This window comes from Myotis lucifugus, unplaced genomic scaffold (genome assembly GCF_000147115.1).
Source record: "Myotis lucifugus unplaced genomic scaffold, Myoluc2.0 scaffold_9, whole genome shotgun sequence".
NCBI lineage: Eukaryota > Metazoa > Chordata > Mammalia > Chiroptera > Vespertilionidae > Myotis > Myotis lucifugus.
Window position 1 is genome coordinate 2,087,416 of NW_005871057.1, and position 24,301 is coordinate 2,111,716.

At 36.6% G+C, this 24,301-nt stretch overlaps 1 protein-coding gene across 2 annotated transcripts in view; it reads left to right on the plus strand.

Annotated features, from left to right (window-relative positions):
• NAV3 (neuron navigator 3) overlaps window positions 1-24,301 on the plus strand; it is a 566,743-nt gene that overhangs the window by 334,101 nt on the left and 208,341 nt on the right. For both annotated transcript variants that reach the window (XM_023749753.1, XM_023749754.1), the window contains exons 4-5: window positions 6,497-6,569; window positions 8,991-9,174. In XM_023749753.1, the coding sequence (XP_023605521.1) occupies window positions 6,497-6,569; window positions 8,991-9,174 (257 nt within the window). The remainder of the gene's footprint in view (window positions 1-6,496; window positions 6,570-8,990; window positions 9,175-24,301) is intronic.

Consider the following 24,301-nt stretch of genomic DNA (forward strand, 5'->3'; position numbering starts at 1 on the left):
GTTTTGTGGTTTTACATAAATTTTTGGATTGTTTGTTCTATTTCTATGAAAAGCACATTTGATATTTGATAGGAATTTAGTTTAATCTGTAGGTAGTATGGACATTTTAATGATGTTAATCTTTTCTATCCATGAGCATGGTATATGCTTCCATTTATTCCTATATTCTTCAGTTACTTTGTCAGTATCTTATAGTGTTCCAAGTACAGGTCTTTTACCTCCTTTGTTAAATGTATTCCTAGGTATTTTTTATGCTATTGTAAATGGGATTTTTTTCTTAGTTTTTTTAGATAGTTCATTATTGGTATATAAAATACAACAAATTTTTAAATATTTAATTCATATATTGCTACATTACTGAGTTTTTTTAATCAGCTCTAGTAGTTTTTGATGGAATTTGGTTCTCTCTCTCTCTCTCTCTCTCTCTCTCTCCATATATATATAGTAGCATGTGATCTGCAAATAATGACAGTATATTTCTTCCTTCCCAACTTGGATACTTTTTATTTTTGTGGCTGTAACTTCCAGTATTATGTTAAATAAGCAGACATTCCTGTTTATTCCTGATCTTAAGGGAAACACTTTTAGTTTTTCCCCCATCGGGTATGATTTTAGCTGTGGGTTTGTCATGTATGGCCTTTATTATGTTGAGATATGATCCCTTATTCCCATTTTGCTGAGAGTTCTTATCATAAATTGCTGCTAGATTTTGTCAAATGCTTTTCTGTATCTATTTATATGATTACATGATTTTCATCCTTCATTTTGTTTATGTGGTGGATCATGTTAATTGATTTTTGGGTATTGAATCAGACTTGCATCCCAGGAAAAAATTCTACTTGATCATGGTGTATGAACTTTTTAATGTATTGCTGTATTTGGTTTGTTCATATTTTGTTGAGGATTTTTGCATCTATGTTCATCAGGGATAATGGCCTATTCTTTCTTTGCAGTGTCTTTATCTGTGGAATTAGGATAATGCTGGTCTCATAAATTGATCTTTGGAGTCTTTCCTCCTCTTGAATTTTTTGAAATAGTTTGAGAAGGATAGGTGTTAATTCTTTGAATGTTTGGCAAAATTCATCTGTGAAGCCATTTGGTCCAGGACTTCTGTTTTGGGGAGTTTTTTTTTTATTACTGCTTCGATTTCGTTGGTTGTAATTGGTCTATTCATATTTTTTGGTCTGTCCTGATTCAGTCTTGGAAAATTGTGTATTTCTAGGAATTTATCCATTTCTTCCAGACTGACCAATTTGTTGGCATATAGATGTTCATAGTAGTTTCTTATAATCCTTTGTATTTCTGTCAGTTGTTACTTCTCTTTCATTTATGATATTACTTATTTGGTTCTTTTTTTTTCTTCTAGATGTGTCTGACTAAAGGATTATCAATCTTTTTTATATTTTCAAAGAATCATCTATTGGTTTCATTGATCTTTTGTGTTGCCTTTTAGACTCCATTTCATTTATGTTTGTTCTAATCTTTATTATGTCTCCTTCTTCTCGCTTTGGGCTTTGTTTGTTGTTCTTTTTCAAGTTATTTAGGTATAAGGTTACATTGTTTATTTGACATTTTTCTTGTTTCTTGAGGTAGGCCTATATTGCTATGAATTTCCCTCTTAAGCCTGACCCATAGACTTGGGGTTATTAAATTTTATTTTTATTTGTCTCAAGGTATCTTTTGATTTCTTCCTTGACCTCATTGTTAACCCAATCATTGTTTTAGTAACATGTTATTTAGCCTCCATGTTTTTGTGTGTTTTTTAGTTTTTTTTTCCTTGTAATTGATTTATAGTTTCATACCATTGTGATTGGAGAAGATGCTTGATATGTTTTCAATCTTCTTAAATTTATTGAGACTTGTTTTTATGGCCTAACATGTGGTCTGTTCTGGAAAATGTTCCATGTGCACTTGAAAAAAAATATATATTCTGCTGCTTTGGGATAAAATGCTCTAAAAATATCAATTGAATCCATCGGGTCCAATGTGTCATTTAAGGCTGCTGTTCTCTTGTGGATTTTCTATCTGGAAGATCTATCCATTGATGTCATTGGGGTGCTAAAGTCCCCGGCTATGACTGGATTACTGTCAGTCCTCTCCCTTTATGTCCATCAAAATTTGTTTTATATATTTAAGTGTTCCTGTGGCGGATGCATAAATATTTACAAGGGTTATATCCTCTTGTTTGATTGCTCCCTTTATCATTATGTAATTTCCTTCTTTGTCTCTTTCTATAGCCTTGGTTTTAAAGTCTGTTTTGTCTGATGTGAGTATTGTTACCCCAGCTTTTTTCCCCCCATTTGCATGAAAAATCTTCTTCTATCCCTGTTAATCTGTGTGTGTCTGAGTGCACGTGTGAGGGGCCAAGCTGCAAATGGAGGCCATTCACCAACAGTTCCAGGCCTGGATCAGGTCATCAAAAGGCCCAAGGCACCCCAAGACCCACTGTTGCCTGCTGGCAGTCTTTTAGGCTCAGCCACTGAAAGAGCCTGGCAGTACATGAGTTCATGAGGCAGGTTATCAGGGAAGGGCCGGGTAGGGGAGAGTGGTGTTCACCAGGTTAATACAGATTCAAACTCGGCTCCAGGTCTGGTCTGAGGCCACTCAGCATAAGTCTCAGGGTACACTGAGGCCAGCCACCACCCACCTGTGGCCTTCAGACCTTTATGTTGGGGGGTGGTCTCAGAGAGTCATCAGGGTAGAGCTAGTGCAGTGCTCTAGGCTAATGCCTGGGGAGCAGGAATGTTGGCTCTGATTGGAGTCCTGGAGAAAATGGGCTTTACCCTAAAGCCACACAATTCAGTTTCTTTCTGTGTGTCTCTGGCCCATAACCCTCCCCCCACTGGAGCTTGCCTGGAATTCTAGAGTTTTTCAGGAAAGAAATGCAATGCAGGCTAGGGGCTTGGCAGGGTAGAGCCCCAGGGAGTTGTCAGGGTGGGGCTAGTATATGTAGCTCCCAAGGCAAATGCCATGAGGGGAATGCTGAGGCCAGCAAAGATGGCATCTGTGGGCTGCGAGAGAGACTCAGCACAGGGATGTTGGCGGCTGTCTCTCCAGCCTTCTCCCTGAAGCCACCAACTCATTCTCTCCGTGTGACTCCAGCATCCTCTGAGCTGCCATCCCCTCAGCAGAACCAGGGTGAGTGCCTGCAAGCGAGATTTTGTGTACTTCCCTTGGAAGAGGACACCTGGGTTTCCAGCATCTCCCATCTCACCCAGGCAGAAGGAATCCCCACCAGGTTTCACTGCCCGATGCTATGGGGGCTCTTCTTCCTGGCACTGGTGCTCTGGGCTGTTGAGCCTGGCAGGGGTTGAGGCCCTCCACTCAGAGGGGATTTTTGCAGCTGAAGTGTCCCTCTGGATTCTCAACCTCCACATGTGGGTGCAGGGCCAGCCCTTTCGTGTGTCTGCTCCTCTTGCCAGTCTCGGGGTGGCTTCTTCTGTAAATGCTTAGTTATAAGACTTCTGTTCAGTTAGTCTTCAAATGGTTGTCTAGGTTGATTGTTTTATAACCTAGTTGTAATTTTGATGAGAGGTGAGTGCAAGTTTTTCCTAATCCACCATCTGGATTGCTCCCACCATACTTTATTTAACTTGTGCTATTTAGGTTGTTTTGTGGGTATTTAGGTTGTTTCTAATTTGGTATTATTAACAATCTGATAAGTAAAATTTCTTTGGTGAACCTTGGAGTGCTTTTGTGAACCTTGAAGCTCTCTCGTTATCTCTTTGGAATAAATTCCTTGAAACAGTGGGATTAACTGGAGAGGAAGCTCTCTCTTTCTTTGCAAAATGAGCCAGGCTTTGGACAGCCACAAACTTACTCTAAAAGAAGGAATAATAGTTCCTCCATATTGTAATTTTCTCTGTTTATATGCAAGAAGTGTAGTGGGTCTGCTTGCATGGGAATGAATAAAAAGCTGAACATACTGCACAGCAGGTACCATGTGAACAGAAAAGATCTCTAGTTTCCACTGGCCGAATTCTTTGAGGAAGGAAGAGAGGAGTGAACTGATAATTAAGTGAATGAAAATCAACATCTTACTCTATTTTAATTAATACAAAATTATATATCATTTTAATTCACCCGACAACTTTATATATGATTGAAATTGTGGGCTAAATCTATATAACTATTTAAATTCTATGATAAGGTAGGTGTTTGCTCAGCCTGAGCCATCTTATCTATTTTATTTTTAGTTGACATCGCATTTATTTAATTGATTTATATAATGACACTAACAGTACAAGTTTATCATGAAAAGTAGGAGAAAGTTAAGAACGGTTCATATTCTTCTAGACATTCTCTCTCTAAGTATAACTCCCAACAGCAGTACCTAGCACTTGAGACGTGCCCTAACCAGAATTCATTGTGTCTGTAGAGGGAACTCAGTCTGTGAAGTATTATGCCTGCTTACAGGTTTATAGTCACTTAACTTTCTATATTGCAATAATTTTAGAGATTCCAAGAGGCAACAGAGTTTTTTCAATTGCGGGCTAAATTCAGCTCTGTAAACATAATTACAGAAAGTAAAGATTGGTCAGGACACATATAGCAGGCAACTCATCGATGTTTCTCTCTCACATCAATGTTTTTTCTCTCTCTTTCCCCCCTTCCTCTCCCTCTCTCTAATCGATTAAAAAAACATATCCTCGGGTGAGGATATATATATATATATATATATATATATATATATATATATATATATCAACAAACATCTCTATATCCCCACAAACTAGAGAGAGTGAGGAGAGAGAAATCAAGATCATATGATACATATCTTCCTCTGACTGGCTTATTTCACTTATCATCATACACTCCAGGTCCCTCCATGCTGTCTCAAAAGAGAAAAAGAGATTCTTTTTTTTTTTTACATCTGCATAATATTCCATGGTGTAAATGTACCACAGATTTTTTTTATCCACTCATCTACTGATGGGCACTTGGGCTGTTTTCAGATCTCAGCCATTGTAAATTGTGCTGCTATGAACATAGGGGTGCATATATCCTTCTGATTGGTGTTTCGGGTTTCTTAGGATATATTCCTAGAAGTGGGATCACTGGGTCAAATGGAAGTTCCATTAATACTTTTTTGAGAAAACTCCACACTGTTTTTCCATAGTGGCTGCATCAGTCTGCATTCCTACCAGCACTGTACTAGGGTTCCCCTTTGCTCCACATCTTGGCCAGCACATGTCATTTGTTGACTTGTTGATGATAGCCATGACAGGTCTGAGGTGATATCTCATCATTGTTTTAATTTGTATCTCTTGGATGATTAGTGACTTTGAGAATTTTTTCATATGTCTCTTGGCCTTCTGTATGTCCATTTTGGAGAAGTGTCTATTTAGGTCCTTTTGACAATGAAGTAAAGACAGTCTCTTCAATAAATGGTGTTGGGAAAATTGGACAGGTACATGCAAAAAATGAAACTGAACTACCAACTTACACCATACATAATAATAAACTCAAAATGGATAGAAGACTGAAATATAAGTCGTGAAACCATAAAAATATTAGAAAAAATTATAGGCAGCAGAATCTTAGACATCTCTTGTAGCAACATGTTTACAGATATATCTCCTAGGGCCAGGGAAACTAAAGAAAATAAACAAATGAGACTACATCAAAATAAAAAGCTTCTACACAGCAAAAGAAACCATCAACAAAATGAAAAGGGAGCCCATTGCATGGGAGAACATATTTGCCAATGATGCATCTGATAAGTTGTTAATTTCCAAAATATATAAGGAACTCATACAACTTAACAAAAGGAAGACAAACAACCAAAGTTTTAAAAAATGGGCCAATATTGAGATCAACCTGTGAATTAACCTGAATCTATAGTTTCAATATGATAACCAGCTTGTAATTCTGTTGTTACAAGCTGGTTATCATATTGAAACTGTTTAAAAGCCATGGCATCACTCTTAAATTGCAAAGGCAATACCTATATTTAATCCAAGAATTATTCAACTGTAGAAATACAAATGCAGCTTTTTAAATGAAGATTTCTTGTGGTTTAGGATGAGAACATGCTTCATTCTGCTCAGGTTGTATCAACCTTTTGTCCATTTTATGTATTTTTAGGTGTACTTACCAAATATCACTTGTTGAATCTCAAATACCCACATCCTAACATTCCAAAACTCACACAAGCCACAGTCTCCAACTCTATGGATGACTTAGTTGAGACTCATTTGTGAAGCAATCTCACTTGTGGATCGTGAAAATCGGGCTTTATGTGAAGTAGGTGGGTTGCTGATCTGTAAGAATGCCATTCTTGACCAGGCCTTTATGAATTGTTTGTAAGCTGGACAGTGCAAGCTTTATTTTCCTTCTGTAATTAGCCAAAATAATTCTAGTGAAATTCTGGTAAAGATCTCTAGTATGAAATGAATGTAAAGTATTCATTCTTTCTCTCTGGTTTCATTCTAGCTCAGTTATTTATTTAAAAACAGTCCTCTAAGTTGCTTTTCCACTGCTTTTCGTGTTACAGATTGAAAATGTTGACGTCTGCCTTAGTTTTCTGGCAGCCAGAGGAGTAAATGTCCAAGGTCTATCTGCTGAAGGTAAGAAAAGGCCCGATTGTCGCAAATGATGCCCACGTTTGTAAAAGATTTTTTTCATAATGCAAGAAATGTCAATTGAGAGTTTAGCTTCTCAATACAATAAAGGAAATGAATACAGTTTCTAAGCTAAGAGGAACATAAATGCAATGGTTATGAATGTGTGCTTTAATTAACTGCTCTTTACATTGCTAAGTATATGGGAGGGGAGCAGATTAACAAAAAAGCTTTATGATATTACCAGTGTATAGTATTTTTAGAGTCTTAACTAGAGGAATGGATGGATGAATGATGCTGGATAATATATGGACCTAAATACAGGTAATAATAGTGTAATTAATGTTCCAATCTTTTATCAATAACATTTCTCTAATATGATCAAGTTCATAATTGTAGTTTAAATATTTGGTAATTTTAAATAAGTCACCATGAGCTCTAAGATAATTAGCACTAACAGTATTCAATAACTCCAAAGGCTTTAAAGTCATTAAGGTTTAAGAGATCATCATGAAAACTAAATATAGAAACATTGAAAAAGCCTGAACTAGTTCCGTCACTTTTTTTTTCTGAATCTGTTTCTTCCACATACATACTTAGGAAAATTTTTCAAGTAACTGCTAACAAAAAGCAATGGCTAAAGTTATGAAAGCAAGTCCTTTGAGACCTGCATCTACAACAAGCATTTTAATGAGAATATTAATCATTATATAAAAAGTTCTAGCTGCTGTCAAACACTTGGACCATTAGATTGGTTAATGTTTCTACTATGATCAGTTTGCTCTGAAAAGGCTTTTGTCCCCACAGATACTAGAAATATTAGATAATTCTACATTTTAAAATTTTGCTGTCATTGGAAAAAGAGGAATTGTGTGGCTTCTCAAACATAACAAACATTTAATAGAATTATTGACTTTTCTCAATTTTTATTCTATATTTAAATTTTCTTTTGTTTTAAATTTTTATTATATTTATATTTTATGTCTGCTATTAAATTACATATTTAATGGCCAAAAAACTTAGGCTCAAACCTCTCTGGTGGTTCTGTTACTTAGAATAAAATTTGAGAAAATTCTCCAAGATAATATTTTACTTTCTAAGTGGTTAAAAGCAAGCTAAATAATGCTACCATCATATATATATAGCTTCTCACATAACATCCTTTATTAACATAAAGCTATTAATATTAATTTATCTTCTAAAATACACAAATGCTCAAAATGACTTTCAAAGTATCTGAAGTAATTAAACATGCATAATAATAAAACAAGACAAATATTAAAACTCTTTAGATCATTCAGGTTTACAGGAGAAAATACTTTCTTATATCGATCAAACTAACTCTTCTGTATTATGTCAACTATGAGGAATGTTTGGGTGAGACAAATAGAAGAAAAACTCATAGCCTCATTTTATATGAATAATTCCACTGCATGGTTTATATGACACTATACTCCATCAGAGAGCAAGAATTCAAAATAGTTTATTAATGTTCCTAAACTCTATGAAGGAAACATAAAACTTTGACCTCACAGGAGGATGTGTTTTATTGCCAATAGCAACTTTTATTTAAAATATGACTACAGGTTGGATAGCCTTATTTTAAGCTTTACTCCCATCTCTTTTCCTAATTTTTAAATTATAACTACAAGAGAAAAATCTAGTCTCAGATTGTAGCTTACTTTGTGCATTTAATTTTTTATTCAATATTAGAAAATTTAAACAGGAGACTCATGTGTTAGAATTAGGATTTTTATTTGCATTTATTCAATTATGTTATATAAAGCCATGAGTAAATTGATCTTTATTATTTATTGATATGTACCATGAATTAAAAAGAACTGGACCATTAAAAACTGATACCGATGATGTACTCATATGTATACATATGTATTTTGATAAATGATGGGTGATTTAGAAGGCATGTTGACTGCTACAAATTCAATTGCTATTATGAGATGCACCCAACCCATCATTACTTATAATTCAGGGACAATGACATTTAAGTGGCTTTCTTTCTCTGGTTTGTAGCCACCCCGGTTTAGGTAACAGCTGTGTGGGTTTGTGCGGGAAGGAAGGTGCTAAATCAAATGATCGACCCAAGACAGAGAGCCCATCCGTTTCCAAGAAGAAGCTAACTCTAGAAAAAGTGTCGTTCAGGGTCAGCAAAGAACATCGCTCCAGGAAACTTTGTTCTCTGTGCCCTCCATCCCTTCCCTTTCTCCCTGAAATCCCAAGTCCTTGGAAATGTTCACATGTCAGAAATCCAGATTTGTTTGAACCTGTGACTGAGAGAGTCATGTTGCATTTCTCTCTTTGTAGATACAGTCTAAGGGAATGGCATCTAGAATGTCATTGGTAAAAATATAAAAATAAAACCACATTCATTTCGTATGATACTGTTTTTATATTTTCCCTTTGATGCAGAAATAAGAAATGGAAACCTAAAAGCCATTCTAGGGCTGTTTTTCAGTTTGTCTCGCTATAAGCAGCAGCAGCACCATCAACAGCAGTATTACCAGTCCTTGGTGGAGCTTCAGCAGCGGGTCCCTCAGGCCTCTCCTCAGGCAGAAGCCAGCCAGGCCAAAACCCAGCAAGATATGCAGTCCAGGTAAGGCAGGGAAGCAGGGCAGGTGTTTAAAGTCAACTTGTGGGTACAGCTTGTTTCTAACAGACCCTTGTTTGTGATTTTGAAAAAATGTATTTATGTAGTTCTATCAATGTGATGAGATTATTTGACTAATGTTAATAGAAGCTAAAACCACTTTTCTTTGGTGGGATGAGCAACATGTATCACTTTTTAGGTGACATATTTGTGTTTGTTTCCTAAAAATGATTATGATTTGTATCAAAGTGTGTGGTGTCTTTCTTGTTAAGTAATACGGCACAGTCCCTTCCTTCCGCAAACTGCTGTATCATTTAGAATGTGCTGTTGAATCCTAGTCTCCAGTTGTATAGATATCTTTTGTTGACACGTTTGATGGGTTGAGTCATTGAATCGGTCAAAAATTTCAGTTCTGAAACACAGGAGTTTGAATGTTTGAAAACATACTGTTTTTGATGTGAGATTGTGTGTGTGAGTGTGTGTGTGTGTTTAGATACACACATGTATATGTTTGTCTGACTGGAGTCTATTGGTGCATGTAGACACAGCCTGGGGCTGGGTGCTAGCAAATCATGGCAACTTCTTTCCCTCTGGAATTACTGCTTTCTCCTCCCCCTCCTTCTCCCCCTCCCCCTTTTTGGAATTATGCTAGTCAGGATTGAACCAGAGAAGCAGAACCAGTAAGAGGTATATATTAAGAGATTGATTGCGAAGGATTTATCTTACATGTTCGATATTTTACATGTTCATGGGGTCTGGCTAGGCAAGTCTGAAATCCTAAAAGCTGCCAGCAGGAAGAATAGGCTGAAACTCTCAGCATGAACTCAAACTGCTATACACAGGTGGAATTTCTCAGGAAATCCTCAATCCTGCTTTTTTGGGACCTTTCCAGGGATCAATCAGATCCACCCAGATTATATAGAGAATCTCCCTTACTTAAAGCCAACTGCTGTGGACTTTAACCACATGCACAAAATACTTTCACAGCAACAGCTAGGTTAGTGTTTGATTGGATAAGTGGCACTGCATGAACCTAGCCACGTTGACACATCAGAAAATGATCACAGAATGAAAATAACAAGTTTCATGCAAACTGCACCTCTGTTCCTGAGCAATGACCAGGGTATCAGGTAATTAGCTCTATTGCATAAATATTTATGATTACTCTTTTTTAGGAGGGAGAATGTACAATATGAAAATACTCTTCCATTGTCTTTAAAAATATATACACATATCAAACATGCATAATTATTGAACTTTTTCCATCTGAGAAACCAAGCTTGAAACCTAATGATGATCAGTTTGTCTTGAGTTGGATTTTAGTAGTTAGTATTGACCCAAAAAGTTACAAGAAACTCCAAAATGCATTCACAAACCACCCCCCACTTATTGTCAAATAGTCCGCAGTTCAGAAATTGCTTTCTCTTTCACCTGTCAATAAGTTCTCACTTCATAGTAACCAATATGTTTTTCTCCATATAACCACGTAAACTCTATTCCCTTTGGCAGATTTTGCTAATTAGTTAATTATTAAATCAATAAAGAAAAATCATAGTTTCACTGAAAAAATATAGAGGACTACAATGTCCATGGAGTGATAAAGGATATTTCTCATTACTTACTAATACAGGTGTGCCTGTGTTTACATTCTTATTGGCTTTTGTGACGTCAAGTGAAATTGTGCAGGAGTCAAAGTGAAAAAAAAATTATCTACAGTGTAAGTTCTTTGAAATTCTTAAGAATAAAGAGGGAGAAAAGAAATTTTTTGAATTAATGTTTTGGGGGGATGGTTGGGGGAAAGATCTAAATTTTGAAACTGCCAGAAATAACATTTTCTAGTTTGATTTAAGCTATTTGAATTGATGAGAAGCAAGAATAGTAGCTGAAAAATCTAGGAAGTAAAGTGGCATTATACAAAGCATGTTGACTCTGGAAGTGAGCTGGAAGATCATTTGTCACTGATTTCCCTCATTCCATTTCTGTGTCTGCCATGTGTAATTTATTGCCCAGAACTTCCCAGTGGTTATGACTGTTTGGGAGAGATTTTTTTTTCTTTTCTTGTTGGGTATGCATTGCTGTTATGAAACTATTATATTTTAAAATATAGGGCTGAATATAATAGGCATGGTAATTTTATACCACTTGGGGAGAAACAGTCATTTCTTTTATTGCAAGTTTATGAAAAGTATTCTTTTTACCAGTGTCCTTTAAGAATGAGGTAGACTCTTAATTTTCTTCTATTAAATTGTATTTAATTATTTTTTGGATTGATAATTAATTTACTAAATGTATATGTGTTTTGGAGAATATTATATTTTAGACATTAATAATTATTTCCATTTGTATAAATTTAGTGTAGTGATATTGTTTGTGAATTAGAATTTATGTGGACTTACATATAACAATCAATGTAGTTCAGCATTTCTCAAAAGCCCTTAGTGATGTGATAATATACATAGGAAATGAATATTGTGTTTATCTAATAGAACCAAGATAATTCATGCAGAAAAAGAATCCCACTGACACATTTATATTCATTTGCTTGAGATGTGAGTCATAAATCAAGATTTATAAAGTCTTTCTATTCATTCCAAAACTCTTTTCAAGTAAATAGTATAAATGATTAGTTGCTATATTACTCAGGATATTTAGCCAGAAAATGTTTTTTTTTCCTGTAGATTAATTTTAAAAAATTGTTTCAATTCAGTATGAGTGTTTTGACATGTACTCTTTTTTATTTAAAATAAATAGGTAGAACTGTATATATTTCCACAGTAGTTTTATTTCATACATTAAGAATTGCTAATTTGGTTTTGCTGTTTTGAAAATAATACCATGTTTTCAGTCAATTTGAGTATCTTTCATTTAAACAGACAATTTGATCTAAAAATTAACAAGTGAAATAAACGAGAAGAAAATAAAATGTGGACCAAAAGAGATAGAATGTAGGGAACAAACTCTCCTTAGTCTCTCAGCTTCCTCTCCACTCCTGAGGGCATGTGTTTGTGGGTGTTGCATGCATGTGCATGTCCTGTTCAAGGAGCAACTAGAGGTCTACTTACTAAGAGCTCAGCCCTAGAATCAGATGCCTGCACTTGCATTCAATATAACCACTTCCTAATTGTGTGACCTTGGGCCACTTACCCAACTCCTCTGTGCTTCAGGCTTTCATTTGTTACAAGGGAGTGAAAAATAGCCCTGGTCACATGAGGTTGTTTGGGGGCAAAGGGTCAGTACTTATAAAACACTTTGAATCTAACTGACATATTTCACTTCCCTACTCAAAGCCTTGCAATGGTTTCAGATAGCCCAGGCTTGCTTCCATCTTAGGAAAAGTGTGCTAGCTGATTCATATGCCTGGACCGTTCTTCTCTGATAGGTGCTTGGCTGAACTTCCACCTTTTCAGGTCAACTTTTGATCCGATGCTAACCTTCACTAACCTTTTAACACTACAGGCTACCCATCTTTTCTCCCCATTGTAGTACTTTGTAGTATGTTTCATTTTTATTTCTTTGTAGCTCTAATCACCCTCTAACTTACGATTTACTTATCTATATATCTATCCTATCTAATAAAGAGGGAATATGCTAATTGACCCTTGCGCTGTTGCAAAGATGGCGGCACCCACAGCCAATAAGGAGGGAATATGCTAATTGACTACCCCACCCTCAAAGATGACGGCGCCCACAGCCAATAAGGAGGGAATATGCTACTTGACTGCCACACCCTCTAAGATGGCGGAACCCACAGCCACAAATGACAGCGCCCAGTCCCCTCAGCCCTGCCGGGGCGGCAGGCATGTGGCAAGGCTGGGCCCACCCCAGGCAGGCCCAGCCTTGCCACACGCCTGCCTCTGGAGTCCTCCAGTCCCCTCAGCCCCCCAGCCTCCCAGGATGGCCCGAGGCGCTGGCAAGCCTCAGATGGCAGCTGCCGAGCCACTCAGGGCCGGCCCGAAGCTCAGGTAACCAGGGCCGGCTAAAGCTTGTGCTGCCAGCAGTGGCAGCAGCAGAGGTGTGATGGGGCATCGCCTTTCCCTGATCATCAGGTTGCCTCCCGCCCTGAGGGCTTTCGGACTATGAGGGGGGCAGGCTGGGCTGAGGGACCCCGAGAGTATATATAAAAGCCTAAGCGGCTGGCCGACCAGCCAGTAGCTATGATACGCACTGACCACCAGGGGCCAGACATTCAACACAGGAGCTGCCAAGCGATAGCAACTTTGTAGAGTGCCCTCTTGCACTCAGGACCCCTCCGGGGATGTCGGACTACTGGTTTTGGCCCAATCCCTGCAGTCCTGGCTGAGGGACCCCACCTGCCTGAGGGACCCCTCTTACTCCGCAGATGCCCTTAGAGCCCCAGTGCCGCCCAAGGTGCGGCTGGCCATGGAAGGACCGTGGGAAGTTGGCTCCAGGGTGTGTCTGGCCCGTCTTGCCCAGTCCTGCCCCGCTAGCCACCTTCTAATTAATTTACTTTCAATGTGCACGAATCCCTGCACTGGGCCTCTAGTTTATTATATTCATTGTTTATTATTACCACTTTCTCCTCTCTAGAATGTAAGCACTCTGGGGACAGCAATATTTTTATATTTTAGTCACTTGTTGTAGTCCAAGAACTAGCATAATAATAAAATAACTTATTATTACTATTATTTATTGATTTGACTGAGAGAGGAGGGGGAAAGAGAGAAATGGAGAGAGAGAAAAAAATATGGATATATTTTTCCACTTATTTATACATTCTTTGGTTGATTCTTCTATGTGCCCTGCTCGGGGATTGAACCCATAACCTTGGCATATCAGGATGATGCTCTAACCAACTGAGCTACCCAGCCAGGGCCATATAATAAGTATTTAGTAATTATTTCTAAATGTGTTACTGTAAGAATCTGTACTATAACTGCTTTCAATTTAAGTAGGAACTCTTTTTTTAAAAATATATATTTTATTGATTTTTTACAGAGAGGAAGGGAGAGAGATAGATAGTTAGAAATATCGATGAGAGAGAAACATCGATCAGCTGCCTCCTGCACATCTCCTACTGGGGATGTGCCCGCAACCCAGGCACATGCCCTTGACCAGAATCAAACCTGGGACCTTTCAGTCCGCAGGCCGACGCTCTATCTATTGAGCCAAACCGGTTTCGGCTAAGTAGGAACTCTTTATAAAATTTACAGTTACAGTTGTCATTTTAAATTAAACTTGCATGTATTTATAAAACTAGTATAATGTAAACAATTGAATATTTTCTTGATTTTTGGGTGGTCCTCATATTGAACTACAGTTAAGTTTTCAAAAGTATATATAGTGGATCCATCAGAATTACCCAGATGCATGGTACTATTTGCTTCTATCCTAATTGATCCCCGATTATATCCTTCTTTGTTTTTTAATAAATATATTATAATTATTAGGTTCCTTTGCTTTCTGCTTTCATTCGTTAATTCATTGCTGTCTCTGTTGCTGCCTCTATGCAATACTGTTCCTTCACTAATGTGTGATTTCAGTTCTGTGAGATGGGAAAGCAGATTACAAATTCTGATAGCATTTTGCTACTGAAAAAAGTAAATAGGTAATAGAGCGAAGTGCTTGGGCTTCGAAAGGTCACTGATAGTTTAAAGCCATTCGTGTTTATAACTCCTTCCTTCTCTGTCTTGTCTTGCTTAGACAAGCCAAATATGATAACTGATCGGTATTCAGAAATGATGTATCTAATTTTCAGCTGATAGAGCATAGTCTGCCTTTTTTAAAAATTTTATTATAGCCTGGTAAAAATATCACTGATACAACTAATCCAACATGAAAATATTGTCTTTAAGATGTCCAGATTACTAATTCATTTGGGTAATAAATAATATTAATATAAAAATTTGCCCTTATCTTGTCAATAAAATTTAATCTTACAAAATTTAATATAATATACCATTGAAAGCCACATGCTTCTGAATTAATCCCCAAATGGCTTTGTATATGTGATTTAAATTGATTATATGTGAAGACAATCTTGTTCCTTGATCACCAATCTCTTTTATCATTGGACTTAAATTATATAGTGTTTTATCTGTGCTAAAATAAAGGTGGGACTCAAATTTTAAATTTTTTAAATCCTTCACATGAGGAAATATTTGGTTATCTTTCTTTGGGTGCTAAAGACTTGATTAATTAATTAATTAATTAATTCTCAATATTTTTAATATATTGAACATAAAACTTAGTTTTCTCTATATCAGAGATCTCTGGAAGAATGTTACATGGGTAAATATTAATATCTTGCTGTATTACATAATGTTAAGCATCCTATTTGCATTTACTTAATACAGAAAGTAAAGCCAATTTGTTCTGTTTTGAAGAGAGTAGATTAAATATACTTTCTCCAATCAACTAGGAAATATGAGAAATATTTTCATATAAAGTGATGAGTTGAAATCAGTTATTTTTATAGGTATTAATTATGAGATAAGGGATATACTATTTCTTATTCTAAAACACAAGGTAGAAATGAATTCTATAATTTTCAAAATCAGAAAATTAATTTCTATCAATAAATACGTTGTAGGTATTCAGAATACTTCTGCTAATACTTTCCCACATGTTTTTGTTGTTGTTGTTGCTGCTTTGGACAATTAGAGTTCTAGTTGACATTAAAGATGATTGAAAGTTGAATTTCACCAAAACCTTACAGTGCCTGGCACCTGAGCGCAGCTAGCCATGAGCAGAATGCATGCTATCAATGTACAACTTTCCTAAGAATGTCTGGTAAGGATTATAGAGGAAGAAAAATATAAAATTAAAATATGTTTCTTATGTAGGGTCTGGTCACACATATGAGGTGTTAGGATGATAATATACTAGCGTGTAAAAGACAACTGTTATTTGTTAATTTTTTTTAAAAGGGAGGTGATTTTTCTTAAAATGTGGGCCTTTCCAGTTTAATTTTGATCCATATTACTAAATGATTTTCCATCCTGTCATTAAATAATTTGAATCACATGAGCAAATACTTTATATATTTTGCAAAATGAAAGCATGTAAAAAAATACTTGAATGTGAAAGCGGAGATACGTGAGAAATCACATTGGTAGATGATAGAAGTGCTAAAGGCAGTAATGATGTAAGTCTTTCTGAACTAAAACAAGAGCTATTTAGGAATAGGGGAGATTGTGGTCTCCAAAGGTCATTATTTGCTCTTCTGCTTTTTATTTTGTGGGAGAAAACCAAGAATGGGTCCACTTGCAATTTAGATGAACTCACAAGTCAGAGTGCAAATCTTTGGGAACATGCTTTTTGAGGGACTCGTCTATTCCCTTCTCAGTCCTTCCCAGGGCTTCCGTGACCCCTGCCACCCACGTTGCTCTTGGAACCCTCTCCCTATAGAGGGCATTTGCCCTTCACTTTTCCAGGAAGCATCATGCCCTTTTGGGAGATTCACTCTGAAACTGGGACAGCTTGTCAGCCTGGAGTTATAAATCCTGTAAAGTATATGAGGAAGTTTAATTTAAGATGACAGGAAGGCACTGGTAATTTAAGCCCTCAGGAACCTGGCTTCTATTAGTTGCTTAACTCAGCTCTGTGTTGTGGCCTATGGTGTGCTCGTCAAAAAGTCAGTGAGTCAACTAGACTTTAAACACAATAAAACTAGAAGAACATTTATGAATCTTTTCTTAAAAAGCAGGATATTATCATCCCTAAAGAGAAATAATTGAAGAGAAATAATTTGTTCTTTATTTGAGCAATTTAGGAAACAGAGAGTGTAATATTAAAAGAATGTATGTGCACACACACATTTTGCTTATGTTCTATGTTTTTATTCCCTATTCAAAAAGCGTGACAACCACTCATACTTCTGTTATTATAGATGAAGCAGCATTAATACAGTTTCAGTTATTTCAGAGTCAGGCAAACAAGGGTTTGAATTCTGCCTGCCAACTACTGGTAGTGTGATGTTGGGCAAGTGATTAAATACCAGTGTTCTTACCTCTACTATTAAAATGAAGATTACTTCCTCACATGGATATTGAGAAGAGCACATGAGATTATCTATGTATAAAGTGCATCGTTAGCCTCCTTTCTGACTTTCTCTGATCAATTCTGTCAATTTTACTTACCTAATTCAATATGTAAAAATTATTCAAAGTAATAACATACTTATTATTAAAAATAACAACCTAATGCTCAGACCTTTCCAAGCTCAGTCTAGCTACACAGAGGTAACTCCTTTAATTATGTTAGGTATTTCCTTCACTAGTTATTACCATATAACTAAATGAAATACTTCTATTAATTTTATTTACTAACTTAGTCATTGCCTTTTGATTCAATGCTCCATCAATCCCACACCCCTTTACTGTAGTTAACAAATATTTATTTAGCACTTTTCCAGGCAGTAGATATATAGCAGAGGACAGAATACACTAAAGAGTCTTTGTCTCATAAAGCTTACATTCTACCATGGTAGATCAATAATAAACAGTTAATTAAAATATATAACAGTAATTGTATAGCTGATAGTGGAGAAAAATAAATCAGAAAAGAAGAAAAAAGAGGTATAGATGTCATATTTTTGCAAACTTAAACAAAGTACCAAGGGAGTCCTCACTCAGATGATGACGTTTAACAAGGAGCTCTGTGGTTTTTGTGTAGAGTGTTTCAGACCTACAGAAGAACAAGCTAAGAGTTTGATCTGGGAGCCTGTCTGATTTATTTCGAGGAGAAAATAGCCCTGGCCAGTGTGGCTCAGTTGGTTGGGTGTCATCCTGTGCATCAGAAAGGTTGCCTGTTCAAATCCTACTCCGGGCACATGCCCGAGGTTCAGGCTCAATCCCTGGTAGGTGGCATGCAGAAGGCAGCCAATGGATGTTTCTCTTTCACATTGATGTTTTTGTTTCTCTCTCTCTCTTTCTCCCTCTCTCTCTCTTTCTCGCTCTCCCTTTTCCTTCCTCTCTCTGAGAGAAAGAGAGAGAAAAACTATTCCAATTGGGGTGGATCAGAGGAAAGGAGGCAGAAGAGTAAGATAATTCAGCAAAAGAGCAGGGAGACATTTGTATGACCCTGTCGTCATTGGATGTTTACTCCAGGAGTGATGAGAAGCTTCTATAAGGAGGGACATAAACAGGTGGACAAATCAAAGGGTCACTCTGGCTACTGGGCTGAGAACAGATTGTAGTGAGAAAGGTGAAAGCATTCGTGGAGTCCTGGAGAAAAGCTTGGACTGCCATGGTGAAAGTGGAGAGAGGATACATTCAAAATATATTTAGAGTAGTGTAGAATTAGCTGCCAGATCTGCAGTAGGGTTGGGAAACAGAGAGGAGACTATAGTGTTGTTAGTGTTAGCTGTTAGAAAGGTGTTTTTATTTACTGAAATGGAAAAGAATGTGGAAGAGCAGGTTTAGTAAGGAGAAGGTCAAGTATTCTCTTGTGACGTGAATTTTGCAATGTCTGCTAAGTTTATCTAAGTGGAGATCTTAAGGAGACGATTGGAATTGCAAGACTGGAGTATAAGGGAGAGGTGTAGGCTATAGACAAAAATTCTGGAAATATAAGCATAAAGGATTTATATAAAAAGTTATGAGACTAGACATGATAAAGTCAAAAAATCTGTGTGTGGATGAAGAGAAGAGGATTGAAGATTGGAGTCAGGAGGCCACCTGATAGAGGAAACTTTTCAGCCTATGATGTAGGAAGAAAACCAGAACTTGTTTGCCTAGAAAGCAAGTGAAGGAAGTATTCCAAACAGGAGGGAGAAATCCACAGTAATGGTTCATATGTAGCCCCTACGCCTACTGTGTTCCAGTCACCACTCTCAGTACCTTATGCACATACTCATTCTTTCAGTCCTCACAACAACACTATGCCGTAAGGACCATTATTAATCCTAGTTTTCAGATAAGGAAACTGAAAATGGAAAGATAATTACTAGTAAATTGCACGAGGTTTTATAGTAACTAATTCATTAATTAAATCCAGACAATCTGGCCACAGAGTTGATGTTTCTGACCTATCTACCTGCATGACCCCAACTGCCTTAAATGCTGCACATAAGTAGGATGAATGCTGAGAACTAACCCATGAATGAGTTTTTCCCTGGAGACTTGGACGAGAACTATTCCACTGGGGTAGTGGCTGTGATAGCTTGATTGGAATCTGCTCAATATAAAACAGGAGGGAGGCCCCAGTTGGTGTGACTCAGTGGTTAAGCGTCGACCTATGAACCAGGAGGTTACAGTTTGATTCCTGGTCAGGGCACATGCCCAGGTTGCGGGCTCGATCTCCAGTGGGGGGTGTGCAGAAGGCAGTTGATAATGATTCTCTCATCATTGATGTTTTTAGCTCTCTCTCCCTCTCCCTTCTTGTCTGAAATCAATAAAAATATATTTAGCCCTGACCGGTTTGGCTCAGTGGATAGAGCGTCGCCCTGCGGGCTGAAGGGTCCCGGGTTCGATTCTGGGCCAAGGGCATGTACCTTGGTTGCAGGCACATCCCCAGTCGGGGGTGTGCAGGAGGCAGCTGATCGATGTTTCTCTCATCGATGTTTCTAACTCTCTATCCCTCTCCCTTCTTCTCTGTGAAAAATCAATAAAATATATTTAAAAAAATAAATAAAAATATATTTAATAATAATAACAATAATAATAATAATAAAACAGGAGAGAGGAATTGGAAATAGTAAATATAGACAATTTTTCTAGGAGTGCTGCAATAGCTAAAATTCACTCTTTTTGTTCTTTTAATAGTTAAGTTTGAAAATTTATATAATTAAATATCACCTTTAATTCTTTCTCAATCAACTGTAGAATATTTTTTGGCATTGTGTTTTATAATACAGGATATTAGCACTTTTGTTCAGTGCTCTCCCCTCCACTCACAAATTCTAACCTCAGTTATCTACACTTTAATTTTTTATTAACTTTAATAAAATTTACATTCTATTTTGTATACATATGATTTTTCCAAGTAAAGGATGATTCCAAAGGTTTGAAAACCAGTGGAGTATTTAAATAATAGAAATTATAAATATGTTCTGCAGAATCTCTGCTTCTTTATTATTCACAGCCTTCCATGAATATTTGTTGAAAGTGGATTAAAATGTAAGCATAAACTGAGCCATGACTTTAAGAATGGGCCAGGGCTCATGTGATGATGCTTTAGAGCAGTGGTTCTCAACCTGTGGGTCGCGACCCCTTTGGGGGTCGAACGACCCTTTCACAGGGGTCACCTAAGACCATTGGAAAACACATATATAATTACATATTATTTTTGTGGTTAATCACTATGCTTTAATTATGTTCATTTTGTAACAATGAAATTGGGGGTCACCACAACATGAGGAACTGTATTAAAGGGTGGCGGCATTAGGAAGGTTGAGAACCACTGCTTTAGAGGGATCAGTCCAGGTAAACTGAGGGACCCTCCCTGCCAGTGTCTTTTTTTCTGGGGTTACTCAGTTTTTATAGTTAAAATTGCTTCTCCTTTGTTTGGATGTTTAATTAATTGGTTTGTTTATGTCTGGTCATAACTGGTCACTGATAATTATTGACATGGACATTGGATTAATCTCCCTTTTATTTAGAGTCCTGTCATTTTATCTGCAATTTGATTGTCCATTTCCCTCCTTTCTCTTCTAGATTTAATCCTCCCACTGGGTGTATGCTAGAATGAAGCTTCCCTCATAATGTGTTTTCCATTACATGGCTCCATTTATTCAGTTCTCCAAAATATCTTGAAGTCTCTTGCCCATTTATTTCCCCTGTCCCTATCCTGTTATCCTTGATGTGAACTTAAAAGCTTATTATTCCTTTATTAACATGTTACTAACAACACATTAGCGAGAAGGCAATACTACCCGAGTTGGAGTCTCAAAGGCACGGACAGAATCATTGTTAGTTCTGATAACTTAATTTTTTTCTTTAACAAAATAAAAATCAATTAATTGAATATAGTTTCACCTGGTAGAAAATGAAAACATCATAATCATATTCTATCTTTCCAAGGGAACTTTGAGAATATAATATAGATTTTCAAGTGTGAGAATGACTCCTTATTTAGACGATTTAAGTTAAAACTTGTGCTTTTGACATAGGTATCTAGATAAAAACAACAATGAGCCAGTTTTTATAATTTGGTCTTACAAAAACCAAATCTTATTTTTTTAATGTGATTTGTGTATCATCATATATCTGTGATTCAGAATAATTGATTTGTGTTTTATTTCTTTAACATTTTACCATAGGACATTCAGATATCCAGTTTATACATTTTATGAACATTGTCTGCCAAGCATGAGAAATTGTTTGGTTCCATTTTATTTTTATTATTTATGGGGCACTCTCTTCTCAAATAGAGCACTAGTAATATATACTTGATGATGATACCTGCAATGTTATACTGTATGGAATTATTAATATTTTCCACTAAATAGTGTACTTCAAAATGTCAACTTAATGACTTATGGAAGATGCAACCGTCGCAAAAACCATAATAATCATGTCAGTATGATCACTGAATTATTTTCCTATAGTTAGACCTACAGGGAAAACCAAGTTATAGTCAGGGGATGACAGGTGAGCACAGAATCGAATTCAAGGGACATACACTTTTCTGCAACTGAGACGTTAGCTATTGGTCGAGGGACCTTCTCTGGTATAAAGCACACTGTCAGCATTTGCCTCTGGATATTCTGTTTCCTATGCTTCCACTTCTCACCACCCCTACTGCCTCCTGCTCTTTGAGTGACCTCTTCATCTCATAAGAAGTAAAACAAAATCAGCCTTCTCTCTCTGTAAGTCTGGGGGCAGCCTTTACTAAAGCTCACCATCAGATGTTTTGAGACCCCAGCCACCCCTTAATAAGATGAGATTGATCATACTGATGATTCCATGTACTTTGCAGTACATTGAGAGGAGCCCTATAAATTGACTTTCTAATTGGTCTTTGAAACACTTTAAAAACATCAATTTCTATAATAATTTTAAAAGCACACTAAAGATCGTTTTCATACATTAAGAAATATTTTAACATAGTTTGTGTTCCTACAACGCTTTTTAAGTCTTTAGAAGTTTTAACCGTATTTTTCACTAATCAGGCTAGTCTTTGGAAAAGTTTCTTTAAACTTTCAGCTTAACAAAATAGCTCTGTCTAAAAAATTTGATGGTATTCAGGATCAAGTTTTTTAAGGGGGTTACATTACTTTTGTAATGGAATCCATAATGCATTACACTATAATTTTATCCCATACTGAAAATTGTGAATGAAAAAATTTATAGAACAGCATAATGTCTTACATTATGTGTAAGTAAAAGCACTGTGGAAAACCTAATTTATGGTAACACTGTGAAAGAAATACAACCCTGGTTTCCTGAGTTCTCCTTTATCATGAAATTCTACATTCCTAAAAGAATGTGAGACTTTGATGCAGGACTATCTTACACAGGCATCTCTCTCTTTAGTTACTGTTTTGAGATCCCAGGAAAGCAGACCATGCCGGTGGCCTTATTAACTGTCAGTTGAAATTCAAGATAAGACAGAGGTTATAACATATTTACATACCATAATTCACTAATGGGATAAGTTATCCCAGTAACCTGTCTCACATACGATGGGGATGATATTTCAGCCACCCAGCTACTAAAGAGAAACACATGTGAATGAAAGTTAAGTTTCTGACTCATATATGGATTAAGCAATAGCTGTTTCTAGTGAAGTCTCAGCAAAATTTGAATTTAGGGAGAAAGCATGTTTATTACACTCTCTGATGTGAGTATAGTTTTTGCAAAATGTCAAATATTTTTAAAAGAACATATATGGCTTTGAGGTATAAAAGTATTTTTGTAGAAGTAGTTGAACACCTCCCTCTTTCTTAGAGTTATGAGCTGGTCAGTTACCATTTTATAACATTGCACAAGGATCCTACAAAGAGAAAATCTTTATACTAAAGGAAGAATTTGGTTAAAAGAATTCTTCAAATCTTAATTCTGTATACATGGTTTTATTCCTATACTTAGCAATCATAGGATATATAAGGAAATATATTTCCATCTATCTCAGTTTTAAAATTTTAGTGAATGTGTTTCATTGTCTTCAAAGATTATTTTGTCTAAAAATTCTCAGTTTAAAACTTTATTCTCATGCATTTAATTATAGTATATCTTGGGTAACATATTCATAATTTCCTCTCAAGTTAGATTAAGTGAGTTTTGAAGGAAATAATTTCTACCTTTTTAACATAGCATCTTGTAAAAGAAAAGTACAGTCAGGAAGTAAAAATTGTTAACTAAACCCCATGCCCAAGAAATTTCTTACATCAAATTCTGTGATTTCTTTCTTTGTATTCCTCCTTGGTGCCTTGGGTACCAGTGCTATTAAAAGGACAAATGATGTTATGATTAAGCACACTTTTCTCTCTCTTTGGGAATCAAGAGTACTAATGTATGACTGTGTAGGGTTTCTGTATAGGGATTTCCACTCATAATATGTTCGTGTGACATCAAGACAGGGTAGATAGACAAGGGAGGAATAGGGGAGATTCTAAAATAATTTCCATAAAATTTCTTAATATAGGTAGTTATAAAAATCTACATAAGCCCTAGCTGGTTTGGCTCAGTGGATAGAGCATCGGCCTGTGGACTCAAGGGTCCTGGGTTCGATTCCGGTCAAGGGCATAAGCAAGGGGTTGCAGGCTCGATCCCCAGTGGGAAGCGTGCAGGAGGCAGCCGATCAATGATTCTCTCTCATCATTGATGTTTCCATCTCTCTCTCCCTCTCCCTTCCTCTCTGAAATTAATAAAAAAATATTTTTAAAAAATCTACATAATATGAAAAAATGTCCTTATGGTCTATCTTGCTCTGATAAGCATAGTTTATCCAATTAGATTTTTATGAAGTATATATATTTTAAGAATGACTGTTTTGTGCCTGATTTTTAAAAATATATGTTTTTATTGGTTTTTAGAGAGAGAGGAAGGGAGAGGGCTAGAGAGATAGAAACATGAATGAGAGTGAAACATCATCCTTCATCTGCCTCCTGCGTGCCCCATACTGGGGATGGAGCCCACAGCCCTGGCATGTGCCCTGACTGGGAATCCAACTGGTAGCCTCTTGGTTCCAGGGTCGATGCTCAACCGCTAAGCAAACACTGGCAGAGCTG